The 15,663-nt window shown below is 42.4% G+C and overlaps 1 protein-coding gene across 9 annotated transcripts in view; it reads left to right on the top strand.

Moving 5' to 3' along the window:
* Positions 1 to 15,663, top strand: part of sick (sickie) — a 274,376-nt gene that overhangs the window by 187,705 nt on the left and 71,008 nt on the right. For 7 of the 9 annotated variants that reach the window (XM_089258234.1, XM_089258232.1, XM_089258230.1 and 4 more), the window contains 3 exons: positions 12,197 to 12,327; positions 13,814 to 13,919; positions 14,001 to 15,575. In XM_089258234.1, coding sequence (XP_089114360.1) covers positions 12,197 to 12,327; positions 13,814 to 13,919; positions 14,001 to 15,575 — 1,812 coding nt within the window. Of the gene's footprint in view, positions 1 to 4,128; positions 4,389 to 12,196; positions 12,328 to 13,813; positions 13,920 to 14,000; positions 15,576 to 15,663 lie in introns of those variants that run through there. The other 2 variants (XM_089258236.1, XM_089258235.1) reach the window with 1 other exon arrangement.

Genomic DNA, 15,663 nt, shown 5'->3' with positions numbered 1-15,663 from the left:
AGTTTTATGAAAATTATGGTCTTTTAAAGCTTGGCTCCTATATAGGAAACCGCAAAAACTGGCTGTATATACTATATATAAAGTCTTTATAAACGTTATATTAACATAGAACAATTTAATTTTTTCAATTGCTTTGTTTTTCTTGTCTCCCGTCTTATGTCTTTAGAAAAGCAAATTGAATTTTTCTTAAGCAATACCTACAATAATTTATTACATAGATTGTCGGATTGAAATAAAGAATAATACAAATCGAATTATTGAATTTACAAACATTTATAATGATCATAACAAATATCTTAGAAAATAAATATGTTCTTCCTCGTACACCTTACATATTTAATCAAGAAATGAGAATACCCCATTCAAAATAAGACAGATAAAGGTAGAAACGTGCAAATGCACGTGCTGCTCCAAATATTCGAGCAGAGAACAGGCAGCTGAGAATCGGCGAGAAGGGTGGGCTCGCGCACAGTAGGTCCAGAGTCCGGACAACGCTGCGCTCCAGTGAGCAGCATACAATACAAAAATAGACAAGTTTATGGAGCAGAAATCAACTTGAAAGACTCTTTTAGCTTCCGCTTAAAAGCGAGCGGGGGGCGAAGGCGCATAGACAACAGAAATAGCGCGACAAACTTTAGACAAAAGTCTTTTATTTATATGTCAAGCAAATCAGCAATTTGTCACGGCATTTTAGCGGCGAGTTACAGCGCACAAAAATTACAGAATACAACAAAAACAGACAGATAAAATATCTTAGCCCAAAAAAAAAAGTTGACATTTTGCTGTGCCCTTTCAAGTCTTAGATTTGCCTTGTTATTTATCTGCCTTTTCAGTGTGCAGCCAATTAATGGAAAACTCGACTCGTAGATTGGTTATGATAGGTGCGCCCCAGTCACGCAGACATCAGTCACATGTACAAAATATGTATATATGTATGTACATATTTCATAATCGGCAGATAGCTTTGATGTAGCCCAACGCTTTGTGTAATTGAAATGCGTATTATCAATATTTAACATTAATTCGCAACTGTTTGCCCATTGTATGCATGGGACTATACAGCTGCCGCTCTGATGGAATGATTGAAAGCTTGAGTGATTGACTTGCTTTAGTCAGTCAAATTTAAAGCTCACAATGAAAGTGTTACTGAAGAGTAAAGTAAAGTATGAAGTCTGTAAAGGTGTTGAGTAGTTCCCGATTGTATAATTGATTGATTGATGAGGGGATCCCAGCATAGCCTCTATGATCTAGAGAGCTTACAGCTTTTTTTTTTAAAGATATTTGTGTGTATTGTAAAGCTACTTTATATACGGATTGATTGATTGACTCACTGATGCTAGGCACAAAACATAGAATGTATTAAATGATGTAATACAGTAAAAAGTAAACGATTCATTGTTTATGCATGTGGACATGGGAAACTCTCAAACGCTGGTATTCAAAATAATACTAAATGTCGAACAAAGTGTTTATTCAATGCCACTCGATTTGTTAGCCGAACAAAGACGTATATTTACTGCTACAGCAACAATGGTTTATAAATAGTTTTAAGCAAAATTTGATTCAGTTCATTCCAGCAATAAAGTCAGAGCACATTGGCTGTAATTTCTGTCGGCAATTTGCATACAATTTGCATACATTTCCAGGGAACCTTTCAACAATTATCTTGTGCAATATATGCTTGGGCTTGATCTTTTCTTAAAACACAATTCTTGAAGCCTGAAGTGCTTGAGAGTGTTTAGGTCCCAAGTATGGAAAATAATAATAATCTAGAAGAGTTACTTACATATATGAAATGTGAACAAAAAACAGTTTTGAGGTAGTTCAATGAACTTAATTGTCTCGTTCGCTGATCTAAGTGAAAAATTTACTAAAGCTCTGCAATGATTTAATGTGAAAAATTATCTAGCTCAAAAAACAAAATAATAGTTTTCTTCAAGAAATTCCAGTTACACTACTTGTGAGCTACATCTTCCCATGTAGTCATGGTTCATGGTGCTGCACTAAGTTCTAGTTGGGGTATGCAAAAAGCTAGCTTGAATATAATAGTTCACTTATGCGAATTTCTCTTTGTTGATAATAGAACTAGTTGAAGTCAAGTGCATCAAATAATACTTGACTCTGCTAAATTCACTAAGGGTCTTGACTTCTTATTGCAATTTCTGCTGCTTCCTGTATGATCCAGATCAATTATTCAATGATTTTGCTGGGATTTAGTCACACTTCCTAGATTTCTTGGAAAAGCGTTTCCTTATGCCAAGAGATTGTCAGCAATCTGTCAGGCATTTCAACTTGAGCCATTCGCCATAGACTGTCTGTTCATTTATTATGCTTCAGCTCCAGTTCCAGCTCCAGCTCCATGTTCGCGAGTGACAAACGAGACGACAACAACAATTTGCAACAATTTATGAAAATTATGCAGTCAGGCGAGACGCAGTCAGAATCGAAGTCGAGTGACTCTGACTCTGGGCTGTGGTAATTGCTGCTGTGACAGTTTGATTACGCAACTGACGCCAAGCAAACAATTGCGAGAGGCAGTGCAGAACGTGTACACTGTAATAAATCAGACAAACTTGCGCCTAAGTCAAGAAAGGAGAGCAGTGCGACTTTTTACCCCACTCGCAGTCTCAGCCCACCCGCGTTGCGCCACGTGTTGCGAGAGAGGAACAAAATCTCGCAACATTTATCGCGGAGGCTGGAGCAGCACGACCTGATCAACCCTTACAGCGGACAGCCAGTGCTCGGCAGTGCCCAAAAAATAAAAGTACATGGCATTAATTTTTACGACAAATTGATTAAGCATAAACTTCGCACCCTTCGCGCTCGTTTGGCTGCGTTTCACGCAAAAATATGACCACTTTGAGAGCATTTAGCAGGCACTTCAAAATGTGGGCTACAAGGCACACTCATGCCCCGTTCCATGGGTTCTACCAGTGCCAGTTCCAGCTCCAGTCCCAGTCCCAATCACGTGTCACACGCACGTGCGTTTATTATTTACACGCCATTCTTTTCCTTCGACTGTGCTTTTTCGTGTTGCCAAAGGGCTTTGCATCTCTGTAATTGAAGCAACTGATATTGATTTTGCGCTGAGAAACCTTTTCCTCGAACTTACCGTGCATCCCCATGTTAGTTGCCCGAGTCACCCTGTGCTGCGTCCTGTTCCTCGCCAGATTAGCCGCATCACCAGCAGCAGCAGCAGTCATACATCAAAAATGTCTGTTTTTCTGGTCCTCTGGCTTTTCTTGTGTGGGCGGCACGGAAGTTGCAAATATGTTCACTTAATTGCATTAAGTTTTCGGTACAACAACTGGCCCTCCTGCGTTCGGTATTTCAGATCAAAGTGCTGCGCAAACATTTTTGGTCATCCCTTGGCGTTTTCCTTTAGATTTTCCCTTTTTGTTGGCATTCGCCTTGGGGCGTATTTTGGGGCAGCAGACATTTGTTTGATTAGCTGCAATTTTTAGCGTCTGTCACGGCGGGTCCAGGACACTTAATTACAAAGTAATTACACACAGCAAACAATATTTTCAAGGGGCGGACGATTTGCCCCTGAGCCTTTAATGAGTGCGAAAATTAGATCAGGAATAACAAAAGAGAAGTTGCCATAAAAGGCGTTTAATGGGGCTTAAAAGCCTGTAATAGCATTCGTCAGCCGAAATTCGCTTCTACATAAAGCTAAAACTATTCCCAAATACTCGGACTCAAATTTGCAGTCAGAATGCAGTCAGATAATGAAAAATAAGTAATAAAATAAAATAACTAAATATATAAAACCATTTAATAAAATACTTCAATATAAAATTTAAAAAAATATTATATATAATACAGTTAAAGTAATAATACAAAATAATAATATTAATATAGAAATATAATAGTATTTTAATAACACTTTTTGTCAATTTTCAACTTTAATTTAAACGTTATATTCTTAAGTATAAAATAAAATAAAATTTTAATAAATGGTACAAAATAATAAAAATAAAATTGTAATACAATATAATACAAATTATATAAAAAACGAATAATTTTATTACAGTTTTGACCAATTTATACAATATCCAAATTATCTGTAAAGTCCAAAAACATGTCAACAAATGCTAAAATGCAGAGATTGTTGTAAAAGCTGCGTAAAATTTTAATGAAGAATTATGAATTCAAATAGTGCTGAAATGAACAGCTAAAACGTGCCAAAGCTGCATTCGAATGCCAAATTAAACCAAGTTCTATTATTATCATCATCACCATTATCATTATCATCTCAACACGTTAATTTGAGTGAAAGTATAAGTATACAAAATGGGCAACGCTTCATCCTCGTCACATGGCAACGCTGGCAGCAAAAGCTCACGCAAATGTCGCAGCCTGCCCAACTCGCCGGATGTCAGAAGGTAACCTATATATACATATATAGACTGGGAGGTTTTTCTGTGGAAAATGGTGACGGCTTTTCCAGCAGTCACTAATGAGACCCATTATTATATTTTAAACAATACAAAAAGCCAATGGCTGAATGAAGCCAAATGTCAGCACAATAAATCAGACCCCGAAAATGTTGCCCAGCTGAATTTGCTGAAATCAACGATACATCTTCCCAAGAAACTGGAGATCTATTTAAAGTACAGCAGCAACAGCAGCAGGAGCAGCAGCACTCTCCGGGCCCACTCCAGTGGCTATTGCAGTTATTTTTAGGCAAATGAAAACAAGTTGGCGGCTAATGGAAATGACATTTTGTGGTTGCGTTTACGTTTCTCTTAAACAAATTTCAGAATTATTTACTGAAAGAGCACTGTGTGCACTGTGAGAAATTGCGGAGGGCTTTGCAGACTAATTGATAATTTTTGTAATATTTCATTACATTATAAATTTAATATTATTAAAATATATCTTGGGATTCCAGTCTGATCTATTATTATTCATAAATTACTTAGCTACTCTCGGTATTTGTTTTCTGTCCATTAAGTGTAACATGGTCTCCACAGAGAGAGAAGGGGGGGGAGGAGAGATTTCTCAATTAAGAGTAATTATTCACTAAACGTGTAATTCGAATAATTTAAAAGCCCTTTAAGTATTTATTCACACTCAAATATTCGTATATTAATTAATTTTTGTTCTTCTTTCGCAACTTTGCTCACTGTATGGCTGGCTAGTGTGAAGTTTCCCAGTCTTTCATTGGATTAGCCGTATAAAGCGCATCATAATTAATGCATTTCTCCCTCTCTGCCTCTGCTCCTGGCCCTCTGCAGTCAGTCAGGCAAGGTGCTTAGGTGCCGAAAGCGACACATTGAGCAAACACGCGAGTGGCGTTTGTTGATCGACTTCCGTCTTTTGGGTCTGGGTACTTGGCCTCGTCCAATTCTTGGCCGAAGATCCACAGTTGGCTGCCAGCCAGTCTGGGGCCAAGTTTAATTTACTGGAGCCGCGTGGGACTGACAGAGCTGCTAAGTTTGTTGCACCGTTTCATTTCATAATCGAGTGATCAACTTACATCCACCCAGACTCTCTGTCCCCCTCTGTCTCTCTCTCTCTCTCTCTCTCTATGTAGAGTTTCCTTTAGAGTGAAATTATGATATGTGTTTGGGTAAGAACTACCCCTGGAGCATTGTTTTTTGTCGCTTTGAAATCAACCACCATATCTAAAAGCCTTTCAGTTATGATGGAAATGCGCGCAGAGTCAATAAATAAAACATTTGCCCAGTTGCATAATTGAAAATCCATTCGCTGGGAATCTGCTGCCCGCCTAGCTGTCGCGCTGCCTAGCTGCTACTTATCAGTCAACCCTCGCCTCTGTTTGTTCAATACAGGACTACCGAAATATGCAGCCCGGCCTGCTTATTTACGAGCATTTGTCCAACCCCCACAGAGCTGCGACTATACAAACACACACGCAAAATGTTGTCAGCTGCTGGGTGTGAAAAGAAGACTCTGCGTGTGTCTGTATAGTGAATGTATGTGTGTGTGTGTGTGTGTGATCTAAGCCAAACTGTCATATCTAGGCTAAAGGAAAGCGCGATTCCCATAAAGTGGGCGGGTGACTTTTCTGCTTTTAGAGATGAGTGTCTGTTCATAATGATATGACCACATCTAAAGTATGCTCAAGGACTCTGTAACACTCTTTCATTTTGTCACAAAGCAAAGAAACATCTGAAAGTCTTTTGAATGTGGAAATTTCTGACATAAATATTTAAACATTATTTGTATATGAAATAATAATGAAAGTCAGGTTGAGTAAGAAAGATGAAAGAATCTCAAAATGTTAATACAGAATGGATGGATTTTCAATCGAAGATAGACAACCTTTTACTATATAAATAATAATTTCCTAGATTACTCAATAATATATGCGGATATTCAGCATATATGATGGCGTTTCTATATACATACACAATAGATCTCTTAAGATCCTCCTTTCTTTGTCTGGCTTCCTAATGTTTAGTGTTCTGCACTCAGCACTTTCTTTGCTTTCACACTTCTGGCAGCTTACTCGCGTTCATCTCGCGTATTGGCGTGAAACGTAATCCAGCTAAAAGCTTGAAAACGGAATTCAGCTACTCGAGTTGCCAGCGCCAGAGCTGCCCACTTGATGTATAAACAGCAGCTGCAACAAAGTATGTGGCTTTGTTTTTGTTTTTAGCCGCTTTGTTTGTTTATTTTGCTGTTTGTTTGGCTACTCTCCATTTGCGGCTGTGGCTTGTTGTTTACTGCTCTCTGGCCAGGCATGGAGCAACCTGCTGCATATTTAAAGATGTCGTCGACAAGCTCATAGCTCCTAGCCAGCTGCCTAGCCCCTCAGCTCTCAGCCCTCTCCCTGTCCCTGACTCTGCCTCTGTCAACAGCGGTGACGACCATTAGCAGGAACATCTTGCACGTGTGTTTGCGCGGGGCGTGGCACATGGGCGGTGAATGTGTTGGCAGACGCTATTAATTGTTTCTTGCAGCAGCTGAGAGAATGCGTCCCACAAGTCAGACAAAAGTCAGACAGAAGCAGCCAGAAACAACTGTTTTGAGCTGCAGCTGAAGTGCCAAAGTTGGGGCCACAACTTTAGCCCGTCTAATAACTGAAAATCGTGACTATATGCCGCACTTGAAGCCGCAGTAGCAGCCAGCCAGGAATAAGAAATATGTATATGTATATGTATATGTATATGTATATGTATATGTGCATGCGAGTCGAATATAATACCCAAAGCTGCAGCTAGTAAAGTATCTCAAGCCGTTTCGTATGAGTGTGCGTGTGTATCTGATGACTGAGTGCGAGTCTTGGTGCCTGGCACAGAGGAATTAGAGTTGAAGTTGGAGTCGCGCTCAGAGTCAGAGGAGGGGCTACACGACTTTCAAGATGAACACGTTTGCCAGCGTGTCGCATTACAATTTCTAATGACATGGCTCGTTGTTGTGAACAAAGCTGTCAAACTTGCAGGCTAAAAGATTGCTTTCCATTCAAGAATCGTGCCCAACTCGCGAACTGTAAGCAATAAGAACTACTCGAAATTGTTGACTATAAATATGCAGACTGAAATCGAGATGAAGACTCGATTTTAGCCATCTTATAGATTAAGGTTTATCCTTTGTCTTCTGTGAAAATAATAATAATAATAAACCACCTGTCCGATCTTGTGTATAAAAACTTATAGCTAAACGTTCAGCTAGAAATATGAGCAGAATATACAATTGACCTATCAAGTTCTGTTGGCAGTTAAATTTCCTGCTCCTAGCCAACATCTTTCTGCTTCCAGAGCTCATATATATTTATATATGTCAGTCTGTTCTTGAAGTCGAACAGGTTTATGGCGCTTTTCTAACTGCACGTCTGATGCTCGTCCGTCAGTCCCCTGAGCAGCAGATGTCTGCTGTTGAGTTTGTCTGTCTCCAGAGCGATCTTCAACTGCTTGGCCACTCCTGTGGGCATATCAATGGCACATAATTACGCTTATTATCAACCATTCAACACCTACTCAAAATGCTCACGAAAACTCTTCAGCCAGCAGTTAGGCCAGTAAGCTGGGCCAGCGAGCCAAGCCAGTCAGCTCATGACTCGGCCATGTTTTCGCCTCACATAAATTTCTTGGCTCCTGCCAGCTCTTGTCTCTTGCTATTGCGGCTGACAGCTCGTTCGACTCGTTCGCAGTAGCCTGAAAAAATCGCTGTGGCTAAATTTATGAATATATACACATTTATTCTCAGCTTAACGGCATAAACTGCATCTCAACCACGGCTGGGGCCGGGTTCAAAAGGTTTTTGGGTTAGCAATAGACGGGAAATTGCTTTGGCCGGTGGCTGGAGGTGCTCGCTGGCTATCTAATGCACTCACCTCAGTCTAAGCTGTGCGCGGCTTAAATAACACCCGAACGAGTGAAAGTGAGCTGACCAAAAACGAATAAACTTTCCCAGATTGCAAATTCTAAATATAGTATGTCATAAGGCACGAGTGCATGAACGAATCCACATTTCGAATTGCGCAAAGTAGAGACTATTCTAGAAAGAAAAGACATATTTCTTAGCTGTGAACTATCTTTTAGATTTCTAAAGACTTCCTTGAGATGGGAATTAATTAGCTCAAGAGAATCTCTAAATTATAGATATGAAATATATTATACATAAATTTTCATTAAAAAAACAAGTCTCTTAAAAATAAAATGGTAAGAATTAATAATTAAAAATTGGTTTCATTATTTTTTCCTTGTTAGCTCTCACCTTGCAATCATCTCTTGAGCTTCGCATCAATATTTCGAAGTTTCACATCTTAAATGTAAATTTTAAAACTACTAGAAGTCATGCTTAAAGCATAATCGTAATGAAAGGCAGAGTATAATATAATCTAAAGAACAGAAGGAGAAGTGTTCGATATCATAAAGTACCTTTAAATTAGATCGGAGCTCTTTATAAAATAAATATAGAGAAATCCGTCATTCTGCTAGCGTTTGGTATATTTGTTTTGCTCCTATCGCCTGTCAATCTTTATCGCGTGTAAGACAAATAAAGCCAGAGATACTGCAGGCAACTGCAGCCCAGCCAAGGGCCCAGCGGAGAAGAAACCGCTTCTAGCAATAAACGGCGTTGGCAACAAATCGTAAATATGTTGGGAGCATAATAAAAGCGAAAGAGTTGCAACTTGTCCGCTGCTCAAATAAGGCAACTGGCAATAGCCCGAAATGGTCAGGCTCCAGGTCCCAAGTACCAGGTTCCGGGTCCCAAGTCCCGAGTCCCGAGTCCCGTGTCCCGTGTCCCCGGCCGGCCCCGTAGCCAGATCCTGCCACGCATTTGGTGGCTGGCTCTTAGAAGCTACTGCTGCTGCTGGCATGACAAATGCAACTCGAGTGTCGCATTGTGCGGCAACAAAAGCAACACCAATGCAACGCAAATGCAACTAATGGGCAGCCAGTGGAGGCGCCCCAGCGGGTGCGAGTGCGAGCGGGGCGACTCTTTCATATTTATACAAGCAAATGCCGTCAACGACGCGCTTTATAGTTGGCTCCCCTCTCTCAGTAACTGGTCTGCGGCAACTGCTGCGTGGGCCGTGCCACACAGGTGAATGCCATCAGGAACAGCAGTCAGGCTATTATGAGCCTCGCACACACACATACACATACACATACACGCACACACACACTCGCTCCCTCAAAGGTCAAAGACATTTCCCAGTGCACAACAAATTGAAATCCGCGCACAGCTACAAATCAAAAATGCGTAATAAAGACGCAAAATTCAATTTGCGCTCTATGCAAACTGAAACAGAAACAGCAGCAGCAGCCACTCCAACAACAACTACAACAACAACAACAGAAACAAAGCGTTGCAAGAGCATTCGACAGCAAGCGACACCTGAAACTGGGAGATGCAAAGCTGCTGATACTCTGAATACATTTTGCCAGTTAACAAGCTCAGATGTTGCTCCAAGCAGCTAGCCATGCAGCGAGAGTCGCCACAGAAGTTCTGTTTCCTAGAAGACGTATCTAAATGGGATTAGAGATGTAACAAGTCGGATGTAAATCTATTGACAGTATAGATATATACTTTCAAGTAAATATTAGAAGAAGCACTTCACTGGAAACCATTTAATAAATTACTTGTTAGACAGTTTAACTAGTGTATCTTTCAGTACAGTCAAATCAAGGCAAAGGCTCTAGAACATTCTGCCAGCTGACTTATATTAATAATTTAAAAATCTATTGAAATAAAGTCTTTTCAAGCTCTAGCACTACTTTTTGCTACTAAATCCTTTCGCTTCGATACTTTTCGAGCAGCCCGTGCACATATGACGCTTGCATAGACACATTGTAGGAACTTGTAGCTTTTTCCATATGCAGACAGACAATCGACATCCCTGTCGAAGCGAATAAAGCTCAGCAGACATACGGCTTTGGCTTTTAACTCGACTGCTTTGGCAAGCAGCGTGGAACATGGCCAAAACAGTTGGCGGCAAAGCGAGTCGCAACAATAAAATGCAAACAGCAAATAAAATTATATGAAAAGTAATTTGGGAGAAATTCTTCAGACGCCCGATGAAAGCATCCGAAACATCTCCGATTCTAGCCGGAGTCTTGCTGTATTTAATTTGCAGTCGAGCTGTCGAGCCAAAAAGGACCCAAAGCATCCTGGCAGAAGGAGCCCGGAGACGAGTCAATGTCAGAGTCGACGTCAACGCAGCTGCCAACTTCATTTGTCTGCGTCGCGCTTGGCTGCTGTTTTTTATGAGCTGTTTTAATACAATTGCTGCGCGCAGTTTTTCTTTCATTTTTATTTCACTTAGCCTGTCTTATTAATGGCCAACAACAATAAGACACAATTGTATCTTTCGGCCCGCGCTTTGTCTGCGCCCCCTGCTAAGCTTTATGCGCGCGACTTATTAAAAGTTTACCTCGGTCTCTTTTATTACTTTATTTGCGTTTTTAATCAGCGTTTGGAGTAATTGCAAAAAAAAGCGAAGTTGACTAAGAAATGGAAAAGCCATTTGCCTTGCTCTATGGGTGTGTGTGTGTGTGTGTGGGAGTGTGTGTTGGGTAGCAGCTTAGCTGTAGTATGATTTGCATATATTAAGGAAATACTTACTTGCATAAAAACTTTTTATTATATGAAAAGAAATGAAAAAAGATTAATATTCTTCTAGTTTCCCTTATGTAGCAAAACTTCATCATTCCTTATTAAAATCTCATTTAATGAAGTCTTACCTTATCATAACTAATTATTTTGCCAATTATTTCATTCATTGAGGATATAATTAAATTTATAAATGGGTAAAAGTATTTCAATACTGTGGAATTAATAATATTAAAACAAAATTTGTCTTTTTTATTATAATTATTATTATTAACTAAATATATATTTTTTAAATCAATTTATAAAATTCTACAAAATTTAAAATCTCAATAGAAAGTCAAAAAAATTAGTAAAGATATAAATATATTTTAAATTTGTGTATGCATATCTTGCATCATTTAGTCAGACAATTAATAAATCCCAATGGTTTAATTATCATTGAACTGTTTGTAATCAAGTTCAATTAGTTTTGATTTCTTATAAACAGTTTGAAAGCCAATTTAAATGCCATTAAATTGCTAATGAAATTTAATTGACTCTATAAAAATGCAAGCGGTTTATTTAATTGCACGAAATCGCATTGACGGCTAATCAAGAGAAAAAGCTGGAGACTCCTCAGCTGTTCAGCTGTTCAGCTGTTCAGCTACTCAGCTACGCCGTTAACGAGCCCACGTATATACATATGTATAAAAGATACAAAAGTATCTTTTCGCAACGACATGCGTATTTATGGGCACGCTTCGTTCTTTTATTTGATTTCGCGCAATCGCATCGTAAAACTGTTGTTAAAATATTTACTGCAATTGGCAAGTTCTGCGGTTAGGACCAGGACAAGGGGTCCAGTGCATTTATTCATTTATCAGCGTCGCAGGCGAGCGCAGAAATGCTTTTATGTTGCAGTTTGTATAAATTGTTAAAGATAAGTGCAAGGCAATATGCAACTGACAGAAACTGTGACCGCAACTCATGCAAATCACGACGCAGACAAGCTGTAAACGCGGCTGTCGCGTGGGCGTGCGTCGTAAAAACAAGAAAGAGCATAAAAATATAAATGAACCCCCATAAAGTATATATTTAGAAGTGCATGTATGATGAGCCTGTGGCTCCACGATTTTTAAGGGCTTTATTAATGTACCAAAAAACAACTTCTCGCTCATTACAGACAAATCGCGCCCGCCTACGCGAAGGTCAATGGCGGCACAGCCATTCCCCTCCCTGCGACGGTCATGGTTCAGCGTCGCTGCCCCCCGGACAAGGTGCGCCCGCTGCCTCCCACGCCCAATCATACGCCATGTAAGTGAAATAAATTCTCAGCTGGTTTGGGAAATTTATTAAAAATGCTTTTCAAACAGAGGAAAACCTACCCCGGGGCTTCACGGGGACAGCTTTTTATTTTTTTCAGCGTGCTGTACTGCGTTGTTTACTAGAGACAAACAAATTTTTGGGTCCGCAGCGCGGCAAACAACCCCCAGCGGGGCATTGCCATGCACTTAGCCAGCGACTGGCCTTTCTGGCCGAGATTTGTCGCTAAAAGGGGTTTGGCCATCTAGACGTGGCTCGTGTCCCAATCCCCCTCGGTGAGCATCATCAAAGCACGCCTAGGAATACATTTGTGGGGCTTTGAGTGGAGCGCTATCCACTCAAGCACCGCCTCGTTGCAGTTGATTTGTTTGCAGCTCGAACAATCAGTAATTAATGCGTGCGGCTGAGATTGGGGTTTTAAATGGGCCCGCGCTGGACGCCATCCGCCCTTGGGGAATCGGTCATGAAGCGCACGTTAACTGGAGCTGAAACCCAACCAAGTGGCTGCGTGCCCAACAATCTCTTTGTAAGAGAAAGATTACTAGATATCTTAAATGATATTTCAAGTTTATGAAGATGAATATTAACATAATCCTCTTAATGCACTTACATAGATGATATATGACATTTTTGCTGTACTCAACGTATTTAGTGGGGATTCTTAATATTTCAGATTAGACAGAATTTTGATAATAATAGTTATCTACTAGAGTAGGTAATAATTGGGATATATTTTATTTTTGGGGAATCTCGAATATTTGGAATTTCTTCTTTGACATGAAATATGTAAAATACAAGGGGGAAGTAAAATGTTTGCCAAAGGCCCATAAATAATATATATTCTTAAAAATCAGATTTACTTATTTCACAGTTTTAATTGTTCAATGACTGCATGACTACAATTGTTAAATTAGAAGTCATCAAATCAACTATCAAGTCCCATTTCATCGACACTATCTTACAATATGTGAAATCCTTCATCAACTGCGAATAGAATGTTTTTTGTAAATTTACATACAAGTCCACCTGAACCTATGCAGATCACCACAAGTATTCTTGATTTATTGTTGATCTGTAGTCGAAATGCAACTCCTGCTCTGTCTTCGTTTCACTTCTTCATCTTCATCATGTTTTGGCAGCTGCAGTTGATTTTTTCAAGATTTATGTGACAGTGCGTGAGAGTCACACACACACAGACACACACACACACATGTGTGTGTCTGTGGGGCTGCTTGGCTGTCGCTGCCGCCCCCTGCTGCAGTCCCAGCTCCCCCCACAGCAATTAATTAGGTTTACTGTCCGTTTGGCCTCTTGCATTGATTTATTGGCTGCGCCTCTGTTCGACGGGCATCTTCGCTTATAGCTGACAGCCACGGGGACAACTTCAAGTGGGAGCCCGCAGAATTAATGAACTGACAGTGCAGTTGGCTTTGACTTACTCTTCTTCTTCTTCTTCTTCTTTTCGCTTGCTCCACAGCCATACCGGGTCTGGGCAAGAGCGGCAGTGACTTCAACACAAGCCGTCCAAACAGTCCGCCCACCAGCAATCACACCATCCAGAGCCTGAAGAGCAACAACAACAGGTAAGTCGCCATCCGGCTGCAAGTTGTCCAAACGAACTGTGACTAATCTCAGTCTCCTGCTCCGTTTCGACTCTTTGGCAGCCTGCGTCCGCCCAGTGTGAAGAGCGGCATTCCCTCGCCGAGCAGCCTGAATGCGCCCACGGCTCCGCAGAAGCACTCGATGCTGGACAAGCTGAAGCTCTTCAACAAGGAGAAGCAACAGAATGCGGCCAATGCAGCCGCCGCGGCAGTTGCATCCAACAAACAAACGCAACTCCAATCAAAGCGCACCTCCTCCTCCTCGGGCTTCAGCTCGGCCCGCTCTGAACGCTCCGACTCCAGCCTGAGCCTCAACGACGGCCACAACTCGCAGCTGAAGCCGCCCAGCATCAGCGTCAGCGCCCAGAAGAGCCAGCAGAAGCACAACACCAAGCAGTCCAAGCTGCTGGCCGCCCAGCAGAAGAAGGACCAATGCAAGCCTAGCAAGCTGGACAAGAAGGAGAAGAGTCCCGCTCGATCGCTGAACAAGGAGGAGTCCACGCTCTCGGGCAACGAGTCGCGCAGCTCGACGATGGGGCGAGCGGGCAAAAACTCCCTTGCTCGCGGCTCTGCCGAGAAGAACACCCTGAAGACGTCTTCCAAGACCTCGCTGCACTCCAAGTCCGATGCCAAGGGCTCGCCCAAGAGCCAGCAGCAGCAGCAGCAGCAATCGCAGCTGCAGAGTCCCAGCCTGACGAAACCCATTGCGGCCATCAAAGGCACCAGCAAGCTGCCCCAACTGGGCGGAGCACCTGGCCCCAGTGAGCTCTACAAACGTGAAACAAGCGACATATCCAGCAACATATCCCACGACCAGCACCAACAGCAGCCGCAGCAGCAGCTGCCTTCCTCTCTTGGCTCTGCTCAACATATCCTCAAGGCGCTGCCCTCGAGCCCACCGCCCCCTTATTACGCCAATGCGCCGACATCCTCGAATCACATATCAGCTATTTACTCCGGCAACGGCTCCCACTCCGGCTCTGGCTACCTGAGCGAACCGACCACCCCACAGCCCGGCGGCATCTACGGCAGCAACAGCCGCCTCCCGCCGCCCAAGTCGGCTCTGAGCACTCCCCGCAAGCTGGAGTACAATGCAGGCCCGCATATTCTGGCCACGCAGCGGTCGCCCATGCAGCGCCCGATGCACAACTCCGCGCCGAACACGCCCACCGCCTCGCCCAGCAAGTTCCACACGATTCCGTCGAAGATCGTGGGCACCATATACGAGTCCAAGGAGGAGCAGCTGGCCTCCTCGACTGCAGGCGCCTCCTCGGCTGGCGGCGGCTCCTCCTCCGCCGCCTCCTCGGTGCTGCCCATGCGTCCGTTGCTGCGCGGCTACAATTCGCACGTAACGCTGCCAACGCGTGGCGCGCGCGGTGGCCAGCAGCATCATCCCCATCAGTCCTACCTGGACTTCTGCGAGTCGGACATCGGGCAGGGCTACTGCAGCGACGGCGATGCCCTGCGCGTGGGCAGCTCAGCCTCGGCCAGTCGCTATCACGACATCGACAACGGCTACCTCTCCGAGGGCAGCAGCGGCCTCAGCGGCGCCGGCTCATCGGGCGGCGTCTCGCACGGCAAGCACTTTCTCAGCATGATGCGGGCCCGCACCCAGCTGCCGACAACCATCGAGGAGCGGTAAGTGTGAACATATAAACATATAAAGACTCAGCTCAAATATATTTACTATACAGTAATGAATATAAACACAAGTGCTGCATTATTC

The sequence above is a fragment of the Drosophila navojoa genome, chromosome 3 (assembly GCF_054131105.1).
Source record: "Drosophila navojoa isolate 15081-1374.11 chromosome 3, UAZ_NAV_1.0, whole genome shotgun sequence".
NCBI classification, from domain to species: domain Eukaryota; kingdom Metazoa; phylum Arthropoda; class Insecta; order Diptera; family Drosophilidae; genus Drosophila; species Drosophila navojoa.
Note: the sequence above shows the minus strand (reverse complement) of the source record. Positions and strands in the feature narration are given on the sequence as shown.